The sequence below is a fragment of the Herpailurus yagouaroundi genome, unplaced genomic scaffold (genome assembly GCF_014898765.1).
Source record: "Herpailurus yagouaroundi ecotype Mexico unplaced genomic scaffold, PumYag 190, whole genome shotgun sequence".
Lineage (NCBI taxonomy): Eukaryota > Metazoa > Chordata > Mammalia > Carnivora > Felidae > Herpailurus > Herpailurus yagouaroundi.
The window spans coordinates 11434832-11456968 of record NW_024412421.1 but is presented as its reverse complement, the minus strand read 5'-3'; the positions used below and the strand labels follow the sequence as shown (position 1 = coordinate 11456968).

General features: G+C 37.2%; 1 protein-coding gene and 1 non-coding gene across 8 annotated transcripts in view; both read left to right on the top strand.

Annotated features, from left to right (window-relative positions):
• The window catches only part of CNOT1 (CCR4-NOT transcription complex subunit 1), a 106655-nt gene that overhangs the window by 73408 nt on the left and 11110 nt on the right, over positions 1–22137 (top strand). For 4 of the 7 annotated variants that reach the window (XM_040498176.1, XM_040498177.1, XM_040498175.1 and 1 more), the window contains exons 20-40: positions 1587–1711; positions 2136–2422; positions 3488–3566; positions 5497–5727; positions 6041–6181; positions 7110–7289; positions 8812–8928; positions 9261–9371; positions 9691–9768; positions 9954–10131; positions 10986–11116; positions 12970–13266; positions 13941–14081; positions 14175–14279; positions 15034–15153; positions 16312–16503; positions 17278–17420; positions 17867–17975; positions 18078–18247; positions 18877–19129; positions 21336–21584. In XM_040498176.1, the coding sequence (XP_040354110.1) occupies positions 1587–1711; positions 2136–2422; positions 3488–3566; positions 5497–5727; positions 6041–6181; positions 7110–7289; positions 8812–8928; positions 9261–9371; positions 9691–9768; positions 9954–10131; positions 10986–11116; positions 12970–13266; positions 13941–14081; positions 14175–14279; positions 15034–15153; positions 16312–16503; positions 17278–17420; positions 17867–17975; positions 18078–18247; positions 18877–19129; positions 21336–21584 (3437 nt within the window). The remainder of the gene's footprint in view (positions 1–1586; positions 1712–2135; positions 2423–3487; positions 3567–5496; positions 5728–6040; positions 6182–7109; positions 7290–8811; positions 8929–9260; positions 9372–9690; positions 9769–9953; positions 10132–10985; positions 11117–12969; positions 13267–13940; positions 14082–14174; positions 14280–15033; positions 15154–16311; positions 16504–17277; positions 17421–17866; positions 17976–18077; positions 18248–18876; positions 19130–21335; positions 21585–22137) is intronic. The other 3 variants (XM_040498180.1, XM_040498181.1, XM_040498178.1) reach the window with 1 other exon arrangement.
• LOC121010082 (small nucleolar RNA SNORA46) lies at positions 7942–8079 on the top strand. The gene has a single exon (XR_005781001.1). It is a non-coding gene; the product is annotated as a small nucleolar RNA SNORA46 (small nucleolar RNA).

Here is a 22137-nt window from a genome sequence, read left to right as displayed (position 1 = left end):
AGGCTCTGAGCCATCAGCCCAGAGCCCGACGCGGGGCTCGAACTCCCAGACCGCGAGATCATGACCCGGCTGAAGTCGGACCCCTAACCGACTGCGCCACCCAGGCGCCCCTGTTTTTTTTTTTTTTTTTAACGTTTATTATTTTTGGGACAGAGAGAGACAGAGCATGAACGGGGGAGGGGCAGAGAGAGAGGGAGACACAGAATCGGAAACAGGCTCCAGGCTCCGAGCCATCAGCCCAGAGCCTGACGCGGGGCTCGAACTCCCGGACCGCGAGATCGTGACCTGGCTGAAGTCGGACGCTTAACCGACTGCGCCACCCAGGCGCCCCTTTTAATATATTGTTAGTAGGGCCGTATGTTGATGTGCCTTCTAGATCAGTGGGAATTAATTTATGAACTTGTATTAAAATAAGAAACTGAGGTATCACTCCACCTTTGATCGGATTGCTAGAACAGTATGATGGTTAATAAGAAGTAGCATCCTTTAGGATCATTAGTCTACAAGTAAGAAATACAGTAAAAAGAAGACTTAGCAGTTTAAATGTATGTATATAAATATTATATCTATTATAAATATGTGTTGGTGTGGTGGTCTTCGTTTTTGGTTTTGTTTTTTTAAACAAATCAAGAGCAGCCATGAGAATTTCAGATTCTTCTTTCAGGTTGGTAGGTTATAAAGCAGTTTATTTTAAGATTAAAGCTTTATGATCTATATAGCATTATATATAATATCACCATATATATGATGTAACTTAGAAAACAGCTTTTAAAGTTTTACCTCCTTAGTAAGGTAATTTTCAAAGTCAGAAGTCTTCTTTCTAAATACATAAGTATCATTTACTTATAAATACCCGTCTCGTTGGGACTAAATAGTCATTGTACAGGATTTGGAATTATACCAGTTGACTTGAAAATGTTAGTGTGAAAGGCTTGTCTGAATGTTAATGTTTTGTAGCATGCTTTGTGTTTATATCAGTGTGTCATACACATGCATTGATAATTCCTAGATGTCATTTTTTAAAAAATAAAACATTTTAAAAATGTTTATTTTTTTGAGAGAGTTGGGAGAGAGCGAATGCAAATGGGGGAGGGGGAGAGAGAGAGAGGGAGAGAAAGAATCCCGAGGAGGCTTTGTGTTGTAAGCGCACAGCCCCACACGGGGCTCGATCACATGAACTTGTGATATAGTGACCTGAGCTAAAACCAAGAAGTCGAATGCTTAACCAGTTGAGCCACCTAGGTGCCCCAGATGTCACTTTTATTAAAAAGTAGTAAAAGACTTGTTAATGTCAAGTGAGGTGGTATTAAGGGTAAGTGCATTGTGAATTTGAATGTAGTGGACTTTCACAGGTTGATAAAGCCTGATGAAGAAAATACTAAGGTAGAACTATAGTTGTAAGGCAATTTTGTTAAAATCTTTTGTATGTAGTTAAAATACTTGAATACTGAACCTTGGCCACTTAATAATTTCATTTTCTCCCTTAAAATGAAAACTATATTATTCTCTTTGGCTTTCTGTGTGTCTCATGGAGAAGTGGGGAAAGAGCTTAAATGCCCAGTGGGTTGCCTTTCTGTTTCTTACAGCGGACTTGTCTCAGGTGTGGCCAGAGGCAAATCAGCACTTTAGTAAAGAGATAGATGATGAAGCAAACAGCTATTTTCAGAGAATATATAATCATCCACCACATCCAACTATGTCTGTTGATGAGGTGAGTGTCTAGGATGTTCCTATACGTTATGGTTTATGTAAATCTTAAATAAATGCCCTTTTCAAAGAGTTTGGAAATTCAGCTGATAGTGTTATGTTATGTCTGTGTACCATTTCAGATCTTAACATTCATCTCAAGCTCAAGTGTTTTGTTAAATGCTTTGCCTAACAGTTCTTTTTGAAAATATTTTACTTTAAGTATATTTATTTTTTCTACACCTGACACAGGGCTATAAGTCATGACCCCCAAATCAAGAGTCGCATGTTCTTCCAACTGAGGCAGACAGGCGCCTTCCTCCCCTGCTTTAAAAAAAAGATTTTATTTTTAAATTATATTATTCTTTTTAACAATTCTTTGAGAACTCTTTGAAGAATGCTTTTCATAATAGTTTCCTTTATGAATGTTTTTGTCTTGTTTTTCCTAGGTATTAGAAATGTTACAGAGGTTTAAAGACTCTACCATAAAGAGGGAACGAGAAGTATTTAACTGTATGTTGAGGAACTTATTTGAAGAATATCGGTTTTTCCCCCAATACCCTGATAAAGAGTTACATATAACTGCCTGCTTGTTTGGTGGGATAATTGAAAAAGGACTGGTCACTTACATGGCACTAGGTCTGGCCCTGCGATATGTTCTTGAAGCCTTACGCAAGCCTTTTGGATCCAAAATGTATTATTTTGGGATTGCTGCACTAGATAGATTTAAAAATAGGTGAGTGAATAGGTTTCCTATGAAGCATCTCTTTTTTAGTGTAAGAAATAATAACTATCATTTACAACCTAGTTCTTGCCATGCCTCATCATTATATATATATCTTAACAGTATAAAGTTGAAGAGGAAGAAGTGAAAACAATTCATTCAGTTATGAAATAAGTGGTAGGAAAAGTATAAACTGAAATAGTTTTTTGTTGATTATTGAGGGCTAAGTCATTGTTTTATATTACAGTTCTTTGAATTTGACAAAATTTATACAGTTATATAACTACTATCACAATCAAGATATGAATATTTGTATCACTCCCAAGCAGTTCTCTTGTTTTGCCTTTGTACAAGTTCACCTTCCCCCATCTTTGACCCCTGGCAGTTGCTAATCTGCTTTCTCTGTAGTTTTTCCGCTACACGTGTGTGTGAGTCTAACTTGTTACAGTTACCACCCATCTTTTGAAATTAATCTGTATTACTGCATGTTTCAGTACTTGTTCCTTGTCATAGCTGGATACTATTCCATTGTATGGATTAACTCTGAATTGTTTCTCCATTTTTTGATGAACATTTGGAGTTGTTCTGGGTAGCAGTTTTAGTGGCTCATTGTAATTGTAACTGAAAATAGGACCTTTAAAAAAGATACTGTTTCCTTTCTTTTTCCTTTTTTTTTTTTAAGTTTATTTATTTATTTTGAGAAAGAGAGAGAGAGAGAGAGAGAGAGAGAGAGGATCTGAAGTGGGCTCTGCACTGACCACAGTGAATCCAAAGGGGGTTTTGAACTCACAAACCCTAAGATCATGACCTGAACCAAAGTCAGATGCTTAACTGACTGAGCCACACAGGTGCCCCATAGATACTGTTTTCTGATGTAAAAAGAGTGAAGTTCGTCAATATTTCTCTCTACTTCTGTGTTCTTATCTTTGGCATTCTCTTCAAATAAGGTGTTTCCAAGGTAGCATGAGGACAGTGGCTTAGACTAGCATTTGGAAAAAAATTTGTTAATTGTGCTGCTTCTGTTCTTACATGAAAAGAATGAATGAATGAATGAATGAATGAATATTTTATTGGCAGATTGAAGGACTATCCCCAGTATTGCCAGCACTTGGCTTCTATCAGTCACTTTATGCAATTTCCACATCATTTACAGGAGGTAAGTGTGTCTGATACCTCAAATCTGTCTAATAGTTGGAGAGTTTATTTTAATTTGATTTTGGATTTGCTGGGACTGGCATTAAGATTTCTTAATGATTGGCATGTTATAAGCATACATATTTTTGGTGCTCATTAGGCGGCTTAATGATAGGTCATGAAAAAAAATGTCATTCTGGATTATCTTTTCTAAGCAGTGGTTTTGCTTCATTTAATGAAAGGCTTTTATCAGGTACTGAAGCCTGATAATGCTGTTGAAGTATAGACATCTTTTACTATTATTAAGAATTCCTGCCTGATTCTATAAAGTATTTGGAGTGGGAATCTTGGATAAAAATAAATAAAGATGTTCCTTTGATCTAAATGTTAATATGAGCCAGAGCTGTTTCATATAAGACTAAGACAAGTGTTTCTTGAAACTACAGCCTGCTTGTGGCACCTGGCTGCTTCAGTCAGTAGAGCATGTGACTCTTGCTCTCTGGATTGTGAGTTCAAGCTCCATGTTAGGTGTAGAGATTACTTAAAAAAAAAAAAAAAAAAAATACAGCCTTCTTAACTACCTGCTTAGAGTCCTTTCATATACTTGTTTAAAAGGAGGGAGGTAGTCCTTGAGGAAATGGACCTAGAGATTATAGTTTTAAGCCATTTTACATGATTTGTCAACTGTTGTTTTAGTAAGTGATTTTAGGTTAATTGGCTAATATTATTCATACCTTTGTCTTGGCTTTAGTCAAAGTCTACTCCCAGAGAACAAGAAAATTGATTAATTTTTATTGTTATTTTACATGAAGCTGAAAAATGGCTTTATAACATCATATTTTAAGGAATCAGATCAGAATTTGAACCTACTTTTAATTTTTATTAGAATTTAGTCCAGTGTTTTCTACCTCGTGCTGCTGGGTCTGTTTGTAGGAGGCCAGGGTTTTTGTGTTGGCTTAACCTAGGAGACCTATGGAGTGACCGGTGTGAGTGTTACTTATTCATCTGAGGGGGTTGGGAGAATATGCCAGTATTGTAATACTGAAAACTATACAGGAAAGCAGTGTTTTGTAAAACTAAGATGAGAAGTCAGAGGCTTACCACAGTAAAATGTGTTTGGAATTCAGAGGTGGGAATATAGACCTTAGGTAAGTGGAGACTAGGAGAGGGGCATGGGCATGATCACAGAAAACAGTGGTCCCCACCACCCCTTGTAACAAGACAGCTAGAGAGAGAGAGAAAGGTAATTGTTTTCGTTTGTGTACTTTAAGACGCTGTACTTTATTCAGAGACTGTCTTACTTGAAAATCTCCTTTTTTGAATAAAATTATCATATACCTAGATAGTAGTTTTTGTTTTGTTCAGGCATAGACTGCTGGAAATAGGTTCAGGATCCCTATGTCAGTTTTCTAATTTGTATGTAGAAAGGTCAAATGGTCTGAAATGGAAAAAAAAGTTTGCTGTCTTGCTTATTACCTTCTAGAACTGACTTGCCTTTCTACAGTGTGTTTGTTTTGTAGTGATAGCTTTGCTGAGAGATAATTCACATTACCATGTATTTTTTAGGCCTCAGATTTCTCATCAGTGTTCATTAAAAGAGATCAGTTTATTGTACAAATTTAAAAATGTTAAGGTATATATATATTAAGGGATTTACGGAGGTATATATGCAAGCATTGGTGGGTGTTTTGAACGTGTTTTGCTAGACTAGTTCTCATAAATTTTTTAAGACACATTAATATTTTACTTCCTAAAGAGCCCCTGGTATCCACTTACATATATTACGTATAGAAATATGGACCAAAATGGGGCAAGGAGTAAGGGTTATAGATGAGCCAGAAGAGTCTTCTGAAATGATTTTTCCCTTGTTAGAAGTCAGGGGAGTATAATTCAGAATTTTCAATTTTTGTTAAGAACTCTTTTAATGTGTTTCCGTTTCCCTACCCCTATAGTATATTGAGTATGGACAGCAGTCTAGAGATCCTCCTGTGAAAATGCAGGGCTCTATCACAACCCCTGGAAGTATTGCACTGGCTCAGGCCCAGGCTCAGGCCCAGGTTCCAGCAAAAGCTCCCCTTGCTGGTCAGGTTAGCACGATGGTAACCACCTCAACAACCACCACTGTTGCTAAAACGGTTACAGTCACCAGGCCAACCGGAGTCAGCTTTAAGAAAGATGTGCCAGTAAGTAGATCTTTTTTCTTTTCTCGGATTTGTTATGTTGTAAATGTATCTAGGAGTGAGCATGTGTTTTAATTTTATTATAAACAGCACATGCGTAGTAAAGTATAAAGATGAACATTTCTCCCTTTGTATCTCCCCCAGATTTTCCAGAGGCAGGCACTATTAACAGTTCAACATGTATTCTTGCCAACAGTTCCAATGCACAGCCATATATACCGTGTATATGTTTTATATTAAATATGTATACATTTTCCCCTGGGATTTGTCAAACAGGTATTTCAGTTCATTTATTTTATGTACTTTGTGTTTTTAGCCTTCTATTAATACTACAAACATAGATACGTTGCTTGTGGCCACAGATCAAACTGAGAGAATTGTAGAGCCCCCAGAAAATATCCAAGAGAAAATTGCTTTTATCTTCAATAATCTCTCTCAGTCGAATATGACACAAAAGGTGAGCATGATATAATAGTTTATACATCATTGTGAATGCTATCTATTTTATCCCTAGTGGGTTGGGGGATTTCTGCACCTTTTTCAATACTCAGTTTACTTTAAAGATTTAAAGATTGAAGTAATAGAATCAAAGCAAAGGGAATACAGATATACAATTAGTGGCTGTGGTTTTTGTAGCCGTTAAATAGTACTAGTTTTGTGGTGAGTTTTACAGGCTTTTGAAGTAAACTACACGATCTCATCATGATGGAACATGTCATTTATACCTCATCACAACTCATGTCCTCCCAGAGACCATTCAGAGCTATTATTAGGTGCCTAGTAACTGAGGTAGACCTTGTGCAGAGCATAAGAAGGGATTCTTCTCTTTCAAGATTATATAATAACTCATTGGAAATGCCTGTTTTAGCCTGTAAGATTAGCCTAAACAAGTAGGTTTTGAGATATTATGTATGTACCATCTTTCAAAATCCCACCAGAATTGATTATGAATAAAATAAGTCTTTAGTGTCCTTTTGGAAGAGAAATTTCAAACTTTAGAGATGATTTCTGGAGATAGAAATTTAGGAAAATATGGTTCTGATGTTAAGTCTGTTAACAGTAGGCTGTACATTAGCAATATATGCAAGTTTGGTCAAATTGAGAGGTGGGTAAGGTGAGGGTGAGGGACTTAAAGTTGAAAGGAACCATGGATGTTTTAGTCGTAGTCACCCACAGTTTGAGAGATGATTGACTTTGTACTAACAAGAATTTAATATATTATACTTCATAGCATATGTCTCATGTGGAGGGAGATGAAACATGGGGCTTTAGCTTCTAATTTTGCAAGGAGCCACATGGTATAGGATTGTTTACATAGAAGAAACACAAAGCTGTATTTTATCATCTTTTAACCGTGTACTTCCTGTGTCATGTTGATTGGCTAGGTTGAAGAACTAAAGGAAACTGTGAAGGAAGAATTTATGCCTTGGGTTTCCCAATACCTGGTTATGAAGAGAGTCAGTATTGAGCCAAACTTTCACAGCCTGTATTCAAATTTCCTTGACACGCTGAAGAACCCTGAATTTAATAAGATGGTTCTGAATGAGACCTACAGAAACATCAAAGTAAAATTTAGTTCTTCTATTCCTTTTCATTACTGTTTTGAATTTGGAAATACTTGATTGTACAAGCAGAATTTTGCGGGGAGGTATTTATTGGCTGTTTTTTCTCTAGGTTATCTAGGGTTTGTTTCAGATAGGAACTAAATTTCACGAAGAATTTCATGAAGATGTACTCTATACTGTTTACTTTGAAAGTAGCTATACTATTCTAAATTTGTTTTCATCATTTCATGCATGGTTTTAATTCTTGATCCTCTGTTTATGTTTTCAACTTGCTTTTAGTTTGTAATATGCTCTTAGCTCTAGTCCCTCACTTCTGTTTTTTTTTTTTAATAGTCTTCTAGAAATCTATTGTATGGATGTTTATTGCTAATGGATATTTAGGTTGTTAATAACTTTAACTGTTACAAAGACAATGCTCCAGTGAGTCTTTTATGTCTTCTTAAGTGCCACGTATCTTTAGACTCTCGACTTGTTTGTAGGATAGCTGTTTTAAGGATTCTCGGCAGTTTAGAGTCAAAGTTTTCCTAATGTGCTAACGCTTGTTGCATGAAATTAGGTATTTTATTTCTCAGGAGGAATAACATTTCAAGAAAACCTATCATATAGCTGTAATCATTCTTTGATGAATGATTTGGGCATTGGCTTAGGAACCAGCACTATATTTAAACCTGTGGATGGAAATTTTTCCCATTCCTGGTTACGCTGTAGTGCAAAATAATTCCTGGCTCTTTGTGTTACACAGCTGACTTTGTGCCATTCTGCTGTTGATCTGTAGAGTTAAGGAACATAACTATACTCACTTTTTGTTTTTTGTTTTTTTTTAATCTGATGGCAATGATGATTGGGATATAAAAGTTTCTACATATTCTGGAGCAAAATTTCAAGATTCTTTTAAACAAATTTAAATTACAACTTTAAATTTATAGCCATAAATTAAGAAGTAATATGTAGATGGATGTATATGCTTGCCCCAAAACACACTCATGTGATGTTTCTGTCCTCCTTAGGAAAGTAAGAACTACATAATTAATGAAATAGATAGGTAATTAAATATAGATTTAAATCCAGAAATTTTAAAGGAAACACTTTAGCATTATTATAATGTATTTCAGAAAGTTATTTTAGTTCTCTCTAGAGATACATAGTGACCTGGATAATACTAAAAGGTTGTAGTAGATACTGTGATCTTGGTTACATTTCTTCATATGCTTGTTGTCTTGAAGGCCTTAGAACCGTAGCTTTAATCATTTGAATTGAATTTTGCTCCTCAAAATAGATTTGCATTTGGGTGCCTGCTTCAAACCTAGCTAAAAATTTCAGTTTTAAAATACTTTTCTGTAGGACTATACATGACCCCTTAACTTTGTATAGTTACACTCTAATAATATGGAGTAGATCTACTTTGCGGTATGTTCTCAGAATTGACGTCTTGTTTTTAATGTTGGATGAAAGGGAATTCTCAAACATTCAGTTGGGAATTTTTTCTTAAACTTATTTTCTATATTTCTTAATCCTATACCAGGTGCTCCTGACCTCTGATAAAGCTGCAGCCAATTTTTCAGATCGTTCTTTGCTGAAGAATTTGGGACATTGGCTAGGAATGATCACATTAGCTAAAAATAAACCCATCTTACACACTGTGAGTTCCAGCCAGAGGTTCATGTAAAAATTGAGAATGTTCATATAGCATATTATGTCTAAAAGTCTTGACTGTATTTGGGACTGTTTTAATGATTTGGGGTGTTTGTAAGAGTTTGGCCCATGTTTTGAATCTGTAATTGCATGCTTATGATTCTATATTGTTGAGCACAAAGCCAGTAAGGTCTGGTTGTCACCCTTTTTTTGTAAGGCAAGGGTCATATTATATTGATTCCTGATTTGGGAATGAGTTTGCAAAATACCTTTCTTTGGTGCTTTGTGAGGGGTTTTGAAGTATATTCCCAGCTTTTAAAAGTATTTTTCTTATTCTAGGACTTGGATGTAAAATCTTTGCTGCTAGAGGCTTATGTTAAAGGACAACAAGAGTTGCTCTATGTAGTGCCCTTTGTTGCCAAAGTCTTAGAATCTAGCATTCGCAGTGTGGTGAGTAGATTTTAATATTTTATTAATGGTTAATCTGTAAGAGTTAGTCTGTTTCAGCAAAAGGGTATGAGATTATATCCTTAGTTCTGAAGATAGAGCTAGTTCAGTCTTTCTCAGGGAAACTCGGATTTCCAATGTGAGAGATTAAGGTAGCATCATTTAATAACTCTGATTTTAATGGATGTTTTTGGGTTTTGATGGTTTTCTAAATTATGATATAGATTATTATGGCCACACAGGTATAAGTGCCTAAGTATTTTAAATAATGCGAATTAAAGAATGATTTGGGGACCAACTTAACATAATAGCTTTTCTTTAGGTTTTTAGGCCACCCAACCCCTGGACGATGGCAATTATGAATGTATTGGCAGAGCTACATCAGGAACATGACTTAAAGGTACATTTGTTGCTGCTTTATCCTTTGAAACTTCCTTAATCCTTCACATTATTAAAATTTACAGGAAAGGCGGAGAATTGCAGGGGGCGGGGGGGGAAGCACTGTAACAATTGGATGAGAATAGTATATATTGTGAATAAAACTACATTTTTGTTTTCAAAATTCAAATAATTTGAATTATGCAGTTAAACTTGAAGTTTGAGATTGAGGTCCTCTGCAAGAACCTTGCATTAGACATCAATGAGCTAAAACCTGGAAACCTCCTAAAGGATAAAGATCGCCTAAAGAACTTAGATGAGCAACTCTCTGCTCCAAAGAAAGATGTCAAGCAGCCAGAAGAGCTCCCTCCCATCACAACCACAAGTAAGTGTGATAATTAGCCTTCTGCTTTACCAGAATTTTCTTAAATGGTACATCTTTATGCATGTAGCAAGTTATAATTTTCCACATAATGTGTTGAAATTTTGTATACTTTTTGGTGAGCCATCTGAATTATTAAGGAGAAGTTAGTAATGTCTAGGTATTGTCTTCAGTTCCAGAATTCATCTGGGTAATTCTTAATGGTATTCTTAACTAAGTATCATTAATCCTATCCCAACTAAGCCGGGTGATTCTTTAGAGTGTTTGAGATCAGAAAGAACTGCATGGCACGGTGGGCCTGTGTTACTCCTCACATGGTAGCCAGACTACCAGCTAGACCTGCCCAGGGGGCGGATTATTATACGTGGATCATAGATTGGAAATGTGGGGGCTATAGAAGTATTGAATGAAAGATTAGGAGGTGTGTAAGAATAAACCAGCTTGTCATTCTGTCTCATTCGTCAGTAGCTAAGAATCCCCAGCTGTAACCAGAGAACAGCCTAGATGGGAAAGAGACGTCTATAATGAAGAGTTATCAACAAGTCTTGGGCTTGCTGATAACAAGTCTTGGGCTTGTAGCATGTCCTCACAGTTGATTTCTTTGCAACTGCAAAGGGTATTTTGCAGGGGTATTGTCACTGACATAGCTTTACATACTTTGTTCAAATCTCTGTATTAAAACAATAGAAATTTTTTTGTTATAATTTAAGGTGGAAAATGAGACCTATGCCATTCTCACCCCCCACTCCCACCCCCAAGAGACTAATCCAGTTAAAGACTGCCTAATGCCTTGATTTTGTAGCAAAGTCAAGAAATGTGCTTTTTATTAGCTCTTATTTTATGTCTTTAACATTCAGCAACTTCTACAACACCAGCTACCAGTACCACTTGTACAGCCACAGTTCCACCACAGCCACAGTACAGCTACCACGACATCAATGTCTATTCCCTTGCAGGCCTGGCACCACACATTACCTTAAATCCAACAGTAAGTAAACAACTGCTCCATCCCCCAATTCCTACTTTATGACAGGGTAAATGGGTCACCTTCCTTTTCTTTTTCTCCTTCCTTCTGGATTCCTAGATCTTAGAGGATTTTGTACAGAAAGGAGGGATTGGCAACTGCTGTATAGTATAGCTGGGATTTTTTCCTACTCTAAAAATATAGTCATTGTGACTAGAAATCACCTATGTTGGTTATTCATATCTAAACCCTGTGGTATTAATCAGCTGGCGATATAATCACAATGGCCAAGATTACCTTACACAGGCCAAAAGATCCTTAGTATTCCATAGTTTTTTGCTGTTTATTTTCATTATCATGCCACCCTTAGCCCTTGCATTAAGCGGTTTCTTTTGGTAGATAGCTAGAACTGAGCTGATTCCTGTGTGTATGTGTAAAGTCTCCAAGCCAGGATCTAAAAGTGGGACTTAATACTTTCAGTTACATTCTATATTCCAGAAGGAAGTTTGGTCTGAAGTCATATAAAATGCCAATAGTTACAGGTATTTTACTCTGTGTATTGAGTGATGATTATCTTCTTTTAGTCTACTTAACACTTGTTCAGAATCAGATACTGGAATATTCATAGTGTTTGATTTTTAGAAACTGCCCATGTTCACAAATACAGGAATAACATTAATACATTGAGCTTTTTTATTTAAAGGACACAAAGGGATTTAAAAAAGATCATTTTAGGGGCACCTGGGTAGCTCAGTTGGTTAAGCATCTGACTTCGGCTTAGGTCATGATCTCATGGTTTGTGATTTCACTCCCCTCATTGGGCTCTGTGCTGACAGCTCAGAGCCTGGGCCCTGCTTCAGATTCTGTCTCTCCCTCTCCCTCTCTTCTCCCCTGCTTACGCTGTGTCTATCTCTCAAAAATAAGTAAACATTAAAAAATTAAAAAATCTTAACCTAGGTCTCCCTCCTGTACCCCCATGGCACTTAATTTTTTGTGGGGTGGGGGAGCCCTTAGATTTAGAAATTGTGATTCCCCTTTATAATACTGTCAGTAATCTGAATATTTTTATGTATCCATCATGAGTATTTTAGAAGTTTCTCACAAATTCATTAAGTTAAAGAGATCAAGTGAGTATTAGGGCATACCAGAGATAAAAGATTAGAAACAGTCATTCAAGTGAAGCAAAGTGGCTTCAATGTATGGTAATGTAAATGTTTGCTATTCTGGAGAATTATTTGTAGTAATGTTTCTGTAGAAATCCTTTTCTCTGTTAACCTGATTCTTTCTGCATTTATTTCTCCACGCAACTATAGAAGCTACATTTTTTTTTATTTAAAAAAGGTTTTTTTGAATGTTTTTATTTCTTTTTGAGACAGAGAGCATGAGCAGGGGAGGGGCAGAGAGAGAGGGAGACACAGAATCTGAAGCAGGCTCCAGGCCCTGAGCTGTCAGCACAGAGCCCAACGCGGGGCTTGAATCCACAGACTGTGAGATCATGACCGAGCTGAAGTCAGACGTTCAACTGACTGAGCGACCCAGGCGCCCCGAAGCGCCTGGGTCTTTGAGAGTACTTAAGCTACAGATTTCAACTAAGCACATAATGGATCCTGCAATAAAAAATTTGCACATCAAACTTTTAGAATTTTTAAAAACGCAAAGACCTATTTATTATCACATATCATAAGGTATAACGAATAGTACTCTCTCTGTAGACTAGTTTCTATTTCCTGAGCTTTTCATTGGTTAATTTAAAGTAGAAATTGGTAGTTAATGGTTAACTTTGAAGTCATTTCCAAAATCACAGGTGTGATGACTGATGTAAGTTGGGTTGTCTTACCTTAAACAAGCTGTTGACTTAACTTGTTTCCCCCACCTAGATTCCCTTGTTTCAGGCTCATCCACAGTTGAAGCAGTGTGTGCGCCAGGCAATTGAACGGGCTGTCCAGGAGCTGGTCCATCCTGTGGTGGATCGATCAATTAAGATTGCTATGACTACTTGTGAGCAAATAGTCAGGAAGGATTTTGCCCTGGATTCTGAGGAATCTCGAATGCGAATAGCAGCTCATCACATGATGCGGAACTTAACAGCTGGAATGGCTATGATTACCTGCAGGGAACCTTTGCTTATGAGCATATCTACCAACCTGAAAAACAGTTTTGCCTCAGCCCTTCGTGTAGGTTGATTATTTTCTTGGTGGAATACATAATTTCTTACGCGTGCCTGAGTTTCTTTTTCTTTGCATGTCATCACATTTGATGTCTTTCCTCCTGTTGAATTGTAAATGCTGTGAGGTGAAGCCTCATGTTTTTTTGCTCACTATTGTATCCTCAACACAGTGTTTTGCAGATAGTAGATATCCAAATATTTATTGGTTTAAAGACATGAAGGGTTTAAAAATACAGAAGTTAACAATATTGTTTCTGGTAATTATTAAGAATTTAGATTAAAGCACTTGTAGTAGGTCAGTGGAAAACTGTGTAAAGTGACTTTGTGTACACACACAATTACACTCTTTCCTCAGGTTAACTCATTTGCTAATTTTGGGTCTTACATGCCATGGTTAATGATGCCTCCCCCACCGCCTTTTTTTTTTTTTTTTAACTGCTTTACTGTTTCCATATTGTTCGCTGTCTTCATAACAACCTGAAAATAAAGTGTTTTGGTTGAGTAGTATTTTAATCTTACAGATGAAGATGATTTTAGGCTATTTTGTGGTCACAGCTAGTAAGTCACAGAGTCAGAACTTTAAAAATTTGTATAAGCATTGCATCTCCTATTATCTGTCTTATCTATCTATCTACAGAAAACTTTAAATTGTTTTCTTTCTTTCTCTTCCCCTTCCAAAAGACTGCATCGCCACAACAGAGGGAAATGATGGATCAGGCAGCTGCTCAGTTAGCTCAGGACAATTGTGAATTAGCTTGCTGTTTTATTCAGAAGACTGCAGTAGAAAAAGCAGGTCCTGAGATGGACAAGAGATTAGCAACTGTAAGTGTTTAGCCTTTGCCATTTAAGTATTTTTTTTTTCTATTTAAGAAAATGCCTCATAACAAGAACCTCAGTGACTTTTTTTATTTGCAGGAATTTGAACTGAGAAAACATGCTAGGCAAGAAGGTCGCAGGTACTGTGATCCTGTTGTGTTAACATATCAAGCTGAGCGGATGCCAGAGCAAATCAGGCTGAAAGTAAGAATTGGGGGCATTGTCTCTCCCTACCCATCTTTGTTTTTTTTCTGTTTATGTTGCTTAAACTCCTCACCAGGACTTAGACAGTGGGGTTACATGTTGTTTCTGAGACAATATCCCACCCTCAGTAGCGCGTATCACTTGTAGGCTACCTGTGGAGAAGGCATAAAGATATCTTAGATGGGGTCACTGGGCTGGTTCAGTTGGTAGAGAATACAATTCTTGATCTAAGGGTCGTGAGTTCAAGCCCCACATGGGATGTAGAGATTACTTAAACAATTTTAAAAAAGAAAAGTTACCTTAGATTGCATGCACTTGCCAGTTGTCGCATCCCTATGTAAAGAGTTCATGTGCCTGTTAGTTTTTGTGTTTCACAACTTGGTCTTGCCTTCTAGTACTTCTGTTTTAATTATTAACTACTTATTAGTGAGAAGATGTAAGAAACCTGATCACTGTTACCAGCTCCATTAGAGAATTTCACTTTATGTGTTCCTATTTGAGGTATTTTTCCCTAGAAAAACTCAAATGAATTTTTAAACAAAGGGGACTTTTGACAGGATTCAGGGAAATGGGAAACACTGTGAGTTATGTGCACACACATACATGTGCAGTTACACTATTATATGTTGTAGTGACTCCTGTGTGCCTTCTCCAGAATCCCTGTGCGTACTTCCATGCAAACTTTCCACTTTCAAAGAACTGTGCTTCGATTCTGTGAAGAGGATCCTGTCAAAATAGGTTTTCTTCTTTCCAGGTTGGTGGTGTGGACCCAAAGCAGCTGGCTGTTTATGAAGAGTTTGCACGCAATGTGCCTGGCTTCTTGCCCACAAATGATTTAAGTCAGCCTACAGGATTTTTAGCCCAACCCATGAAGGTAAATTGTTCCTTGGATTAAATTGAATGTTTTACATTTTAATTTGAATGTTTTTATCAAATCTATCTCTTGCTTCCTGAGAGTTTAAGTTAAAGGGGGGAAAATTACCCCACGGTTGATGAGTATAGTTATTCTTTGTATTAGATCAGGATGGCACACAGAGGAACTTTTTTATTTTTTTTTAATCCATGAGGTTGATTTTCATGTTTTGGCCTAATTAAAGGAATTTACATGGTGACCCCATCACTTTGCCTATGTTTTGTAAAAAGAGTTTCTAAAATTTTGATATAATTATTTACAGAAAAGTTGGGAGATGTAGGGGAAAACATTTTGCCCCTGAACCATTTGAATATAAGATGCTGACCCTGGTGTCCCAATCACTTTCAAATACTTTGGTCTGTGTTATGTACAAAGACATTCTCCTGTGTGACCATAGTACAGCTATTGAAATCAGGACGTTAATACTGATACATTAATACCTAATCCTGAGACCTCATTCAGATTTTATGACGTGTCCTAGTATCATCTGTTTATAGTTAAAAGGACTTATTTCAGAATCACACATTTTTAGTTAGTTATGTTTTTAAAGTTTCCTCCAGGTCAGTCTGGTATAGCACCTTACCTTTTCCTCATCTTTCATGACCTTGACACTTTTGCAGACTACAGGCTAGTTATTTTCTAGAATGTCCTGGTTTGGATTTGTTCAGTATGTTCTCAGGAATAGATTCAAATAGTGCATCTTTGATATATTTATCACAGAAATGATGCTGTGTTATTATTCTGTTAGGCTTTGACAGCTGGACTGGGTACTATATTTTCTGTGGTTTGGATTACCTACTTTCCTAGGCTATATCCTGTCTCATTATCTGTCTTGTTTTCTTTGATTACTTGATTATGTTGATGTCTGTCAGGCCTTCCATAGTCAAGTTGAAGTACCCCTTCTCGCATCCCTGCCTTGCACTGCCCCACCTCATGTCATTAAGATTGAATAGTTCAGGAAAGGGAATGGAAGAGCCGCCCCTCTGTTTTGATTGGAGGGGGTGGGGGGAATCAAGGGAGTAAACATACTAAAATACTTTTTAATTGCTGCATGTGCCAGTGAAAAATCTGAAAAATTTTTGCTTATCTCTTTTTTGGTTCTTTCCTTCTCTCAAACAGCAAGCTTGGGCAACAGATGATGTAGCTCAGATTTATGATAAGTGCATTACAGAACTGGAGCAGCACCTACATGCCATCCCACCAACTTTGGCCATGAATCCTCAAGCTCAGGCTCTTAGAAGTCTTTTGGAGGTTGTAGTATTATCTCGAAACTCTCGGGATGCCATAGCTGCTCTTGGATTGCTCCAGAAGGTTAGTTCTTTTTTAAGTTTGTTAGGGAGCAGGGGATGGGCAGAGAGAGGGAATGAGAGAATTCTAACCAGGCTCCACCCCATCAGCACAGAGCCAACATGGGGGCTCAATCCCATGAACCATGAGAGCATGACCTGAGCCGAAGTCAACAGTCAGATAGATGCTTAACTGACTCAGCCACCCAGGTGCCCCATTAAATGTTATTTTTAAGAAGAAACTATGTTTGTAAATCTAGTGACCTGCACCATCGCCTACTTAAGTTAGATTCAGATTTTAAAACTAAGATAAAACAAATCAGAATGTAGTCATGGCACTTACCAACGGCAAAGTGGGAAAATCTTTTTTTATTACAATTTTTTGAAAACACAGTTATTTAAGAAACTTTAAAAGACAGCACTTTAGATTTGGAGGGAAAGGTTGATCCACGTTAGGTGGGTTATGTGGGAGGGTTGTTACAGACCATTGGATTTTGACTGTGTAGGGACAGTGGGACTTTTTATGTGAAGAACACATGTGAATATAAATTAGAATTGAGAGAGAGAGACAGAGACAGAGAGAGAGAGAGAGAGAGAGAGAGAGAGAGAGAGAGAGTGTGTGTGTGTGTGTGTGTGTGTGTGTGTGTGTGTGAGAAAAGGGTTTTGGTGAGTGGAGACATTGTTAACTCGAGGCTCCAGAAGATATATTGTAATTTCTGTTAAGGTTTGGTTTTTGGCTTTGAAAGTTGGGCTGAATACTATATTTTCCATGTTTGTGAATACTGTTTTTCTTCCATAGGCTGTAGAGGGTTTACTAGATGCCACAAGTGGTGCTGATGCTGACCTGTTGCTGCGCTACAGGGAGTGCCACCTTTTGGTCTTAAAAGCTCTTCAGGATGGCCGGGCATATGGGTCTCCATGGTGTAACAAACAGATCACAAGGTCAGTATCCATCTTAAACAAGTACTGTTTATTAGACTGCTTTCTAAGATACATGGCCCTTTTCATGTCCAGAGGTTTCCTTTTTTTCTAGAAGGCAAATGGGACTTTGACGAGTATACAAAACCAGTACTTTGCTTTGGGGAATAAATCGCAGATCATTGGTTTTAAAAGGTTTCAATGATTTCTTGGCAGTGGTGTTCACATATAAATATTTCAATGTCTTAAGTGGAATGCTTTGTTTTCTAGGCTTTGAAAGAAAAGCTTGAGTTTTAACACTGTGCTGTCTGTTCTTCATTATTGGCTATTTTGAATTTTGGATACTGATTTGCATTTGGTTCTCAAAGCATCCTTAATTTGGAACAAATTACCACTGAATAAAATAGGATCTTTCTTTTACCTGTTACAGTATGGTTAAGCCTATATGAGTAAAGAAACACTTTTTCTAGGTGCCTAATTGAATGTCGGGATGAATATAAATACAATGTTGAAGCAGTGGAGTTGTTAATTCGCAATCATTTGGTTAATATGCAGCAGTATGATCTTCACCTAGCACAGGTATGGAAGGAATTTTCTTAAACAGAAAAAGGGCTCTGGTAGCTGGGAAGTGTGTTTGCCATAAGTGTTGTCTATCTTACGTTGTGCTTTCTGTGTTGCCAGTCAATGGAGAATGGTTTAAACTACATGGCCGTGGCATTTGCTATGCAATTGGTAAAAATCCTGCTGGTGGATGAAAGGAGTGTTGCTCATGTTACTGAGGCAGATCTGTTCCACACCATTGAAACTCTCATGAGGATTAATGCTCACTCCAGAGGCAATGCTCCAGAAGGGTGAGGATGATGATGGGATCTTTGTGTGTTGAGTCTAAGAACGAGCTTTAGAAATGAATGTGCAGATTTACTAACATTACCTATTAGAACTGCTGTACAACATGTGGGAAGCTTTAGTGAGGCCTAATATTGTCCTTGAAGTATGAGAGCTTAACTAACCGCCAAGCCACCTTGCTGTAGAGCAAGCAGTACATACAGTACTAGACTTGGTGTCAGGAGTCCTGTGTTTAAGCCCTGGCACTTTAAATTTTGATTTTAGGCAAGTTGACTTACCCCCCCTCCTCAAGCCTTTTCTTGAATAAAATAGAAATAGTATCTCAGAGAATTGTTGAGATTAAGATAAATAACAAACCATGGCACATGGTAGGCGCACAGAGTGTTAACTATGCACATCAGCTCCATCTCAACAGGCATCATTTTTTTTTGGGTCAAGAAGTGGCTTAAGTGAGGTCAGTCAGTCATTTGCATATTATGTGGTCATGAGTAAACAGGGAGAGACCAAAGATAGCTTTGCTTAAATATGGAAATCACTGTTGTGGTTTCTATTAAATAAGCAGATTGTCCAACTGTATGTCTGTGAAATCACAACCATGAGTAGACTGATTTTCACTCTGGATTTATTGTACTAGATTGCCCCAGCTGATGGAAGTAGTGCGATCCAACTATGAAGCAATGATTGATCGTGCTCATGGAGGCCCTAACTTTATGATGCATTCTGGGATCTCTCAAGCCTCAGAGTATGATGATCCTCCAGGCCTGAGGGAGAAGGCAGAGTATCTTCTGAGGGAATGGGTGAATCTCTACCATTCAGCAGCAGCTGGCCGTGACAGTACCAAAGCTTTCTCTGCGTTTGTTGGACAGGTAGAGCTTTTGGAAAGAAAGGTGCTTTTTATTCAACATAAGTAGGGTGTGATGCCTCCAATATTTAAGCTCAGTATTATGTACCTGTGGTCAGACAGTTACCTCCATACTCATGTAAACCAAAATGTCAGCATCGTTACTCTGTTAAATTGATAAAGCCTATTTCATTCCTCATCTTTGGACACTAAGCAGTAAATTCAACATTTCACGTCCCCTTTAGTTCTATTTATCCCATTTCAGTAGTCATAGCTACAAAATACAGTGGATCAGATAATGAATAATGAAATTGCCACATGTATGTAGTAATTTTACTAGCTTGATAATCAATAGTGAGGGAATTTGGGGCTAATTAATATTCTCATAATAGCCCATGTTTTTAAAAATAAGAAAATGCAACAAAATCTTAAATATTTAAATGGTAGAGCCTTTTATTGTATTTTCTAAACTAAGTAGCTTATCTGCCTATAATTGGTTAACATGGTTTTTTGGGAAATAGTTTCTATTTATTTTCATGTGATTTTATCTAAATTGGACTTTGAGTTAAAGTGTTAGGAAACCATTTCCTAGAAAAGAATATTTGAACAGGATGAGTAAACAACAATGTAGGAAGAGAGTGATAGTACCATTTTAGCATTCTGTTTTTGATTATTACTGGCTGTTTTCAACCACTGTAAGGGATTCATACTCAGTAGCCAGTTTGTCCTGATCATACTACTTAATTGCCAGAGTGGTGCTTTTGCTGAACTGGCCTTAGAATTCCTTTAGTAGAACTATTGTAATGTTTATTCAGGGAGAGATACTAGCTTATCTGCTTATTTCTGCAGATTGACCATTATATTTTTTAAACTGAGACCAAAGCATAGGTGTGCAACCAAAGAAAGATTGCAATTAGATCTATTATCAAATAAATGACAGTGGATTATGGAAGAGCTGATTAGAATTTTAAAAGTTAAAAATTGGATTTACTGTTCAAGATGAATGTTAACTTGGTAAATAAATCATACTAAGTAGGTCTCTACCTTAAAAGAATTTTAAAATACACCTTATTGCAAAGTTGTTGTTGAATATTTACAGTTTAATTTTCTGATTTGGATGGAAGAACTTTGAATCAGTTGGGTTTTTTTTGTGATCATCAAAATTTCATGGGTATGGATGTGGCGCTTGTCTCAGCTCTTCCTGCTGGCTTATTTACTCTTGTTTCTTCTCTCTTTTTGAAAAAGATAATGTATTTATACTTTTTATTCTCTTTTGCATCCTTTTGAGAATTCTTTCTTCCTTGACCTCCTTGATAACAGCAGTCTGTCTTTGTTACCTCCTCCTGGTAGTTTCTCAGATTTCAATGTACAAAAGTCCCTTTGCTGACTTTCTGTCTTGCCTAGGGTACATAAGTTTCAATTCAGTTATTTTACTGCTTATCAAGGGACAGTGAAATTGTTTTAAAGTTTCCAAGATATCGGTCAAGTTTCCATTTTGGGCTTGGTTTCTTTAAGCACTGACCTCCTTCTCCCTCTGCACCCTTAACACCTCTTATACTGCCTTCTTCTTTTGTACTAGCCAAATAACTTCTCTGCTTCACTTCCAAATCATATGTCATAAAATTTGTTCTTTATCCTTTGTTTTGAAGAAATTCATTCTGTCCGTGTTATTTTAAACTTAATTTATGTCGAAATAAACTCAATTTACATTTAAGTAGCCAGGTATGATCTGTGGCTATTTTCTTTGGTACCTACTTACTGTGCAAATTATTACTTGACTTTTCATGTTGCAGCTAGTTGGAGTTTAAAAATTTTGTTACTGGTTAAGTCAGTCGGGAGAAGTTATCTTAAATTCTGTGGAAAAAGTAAAATATACATAATTTAATCTCTTACTTGGGGGAATTATGAATTGGTTAGAATGTCTAACTATGACTTAGTAGGTTACTAAAAGTTGGTTCGTTTGCCTAGTTAATTTTTCCACTTTACTTGGCTATGGACTGTTAACTCACAATTGCCATGTTACTATTTCTTTCTCAATTTCCATCATTTCTGTTCTCCATTAAACTTAAAACTAAGGAATTCTGTCATCTGTCCTTAATGGATAAATCATTTTCATGACCCCTGTTTTTACAAAGTAAGAAGTAGAAATGTGACAAGGAGTAAATGGGAGAATACCTCTTAAATATGAAAATTAAAAAATTATTTGTGTGTATTATATCTCACTGTGTTTTATATTTTTATTCCTTTGGTAGATGCACCAGCAAGGAATCCTGAAGACTGATGACCTCATAACAAGGTTCTTTCGTCTGTGTACTGAAATGTGTGTAGAAATCAGTTACCGTGCTCAGGCAGAGCAGCAGCACAATCCTGCTGCTAATCCCACCATGATCCGAGCCAAGTGCTATCACAACCTGGATGCCTTTGTCCGCCTCATTGCACTGCTAGTGAAGCACTCAGGGGAGGCCACCAACACTGTCACAAAGATTAATCTGCTGAACAAGGTCTGAAATTCTCTCTTGCCTTAGTCTTTTTTTTTTTTTTTTTAACATTTATTTATTTTTGAGACAGAGAGAGACAGAGCATGAACGGGGGGAGGGCCAGAGACAGAGGGAGACACAGAATCTGAAGCAGGCTCCAGGCTCTGAGCTGTCAGCACAGAGCCTGTTGCGGGGCTCGAACTCACGGACCGTGAGATCGTGACCTGAGCGAAGTCGGACGCTCAACCGACTGAGCCACCCAGGCGCCCCTCTCTTGCCTTAGTCTTGATACACTTGAAGCCTGCATCAGTGGTTCTTAGGGCCCAATCCCTTCCCCAAAACATTTTGTAATAGCCCTTTTTCTGTCCTGAAATTAAACTCATAGATAGTATTATAAACATAGTCATTAAATATTAGAAGAGTGTAGTGTCTGAACTAAAAGTCCACCCCTCCTCCCCCTCCAACCATCATAAGGTGTTTCAGTATGTTAATGTTTGGTAATGACTATACTGGAAGATATTTAGATAATATAGAATTTTGGGCTATGCGCAGAATCACCCTGAATGGGGTGGCTCGA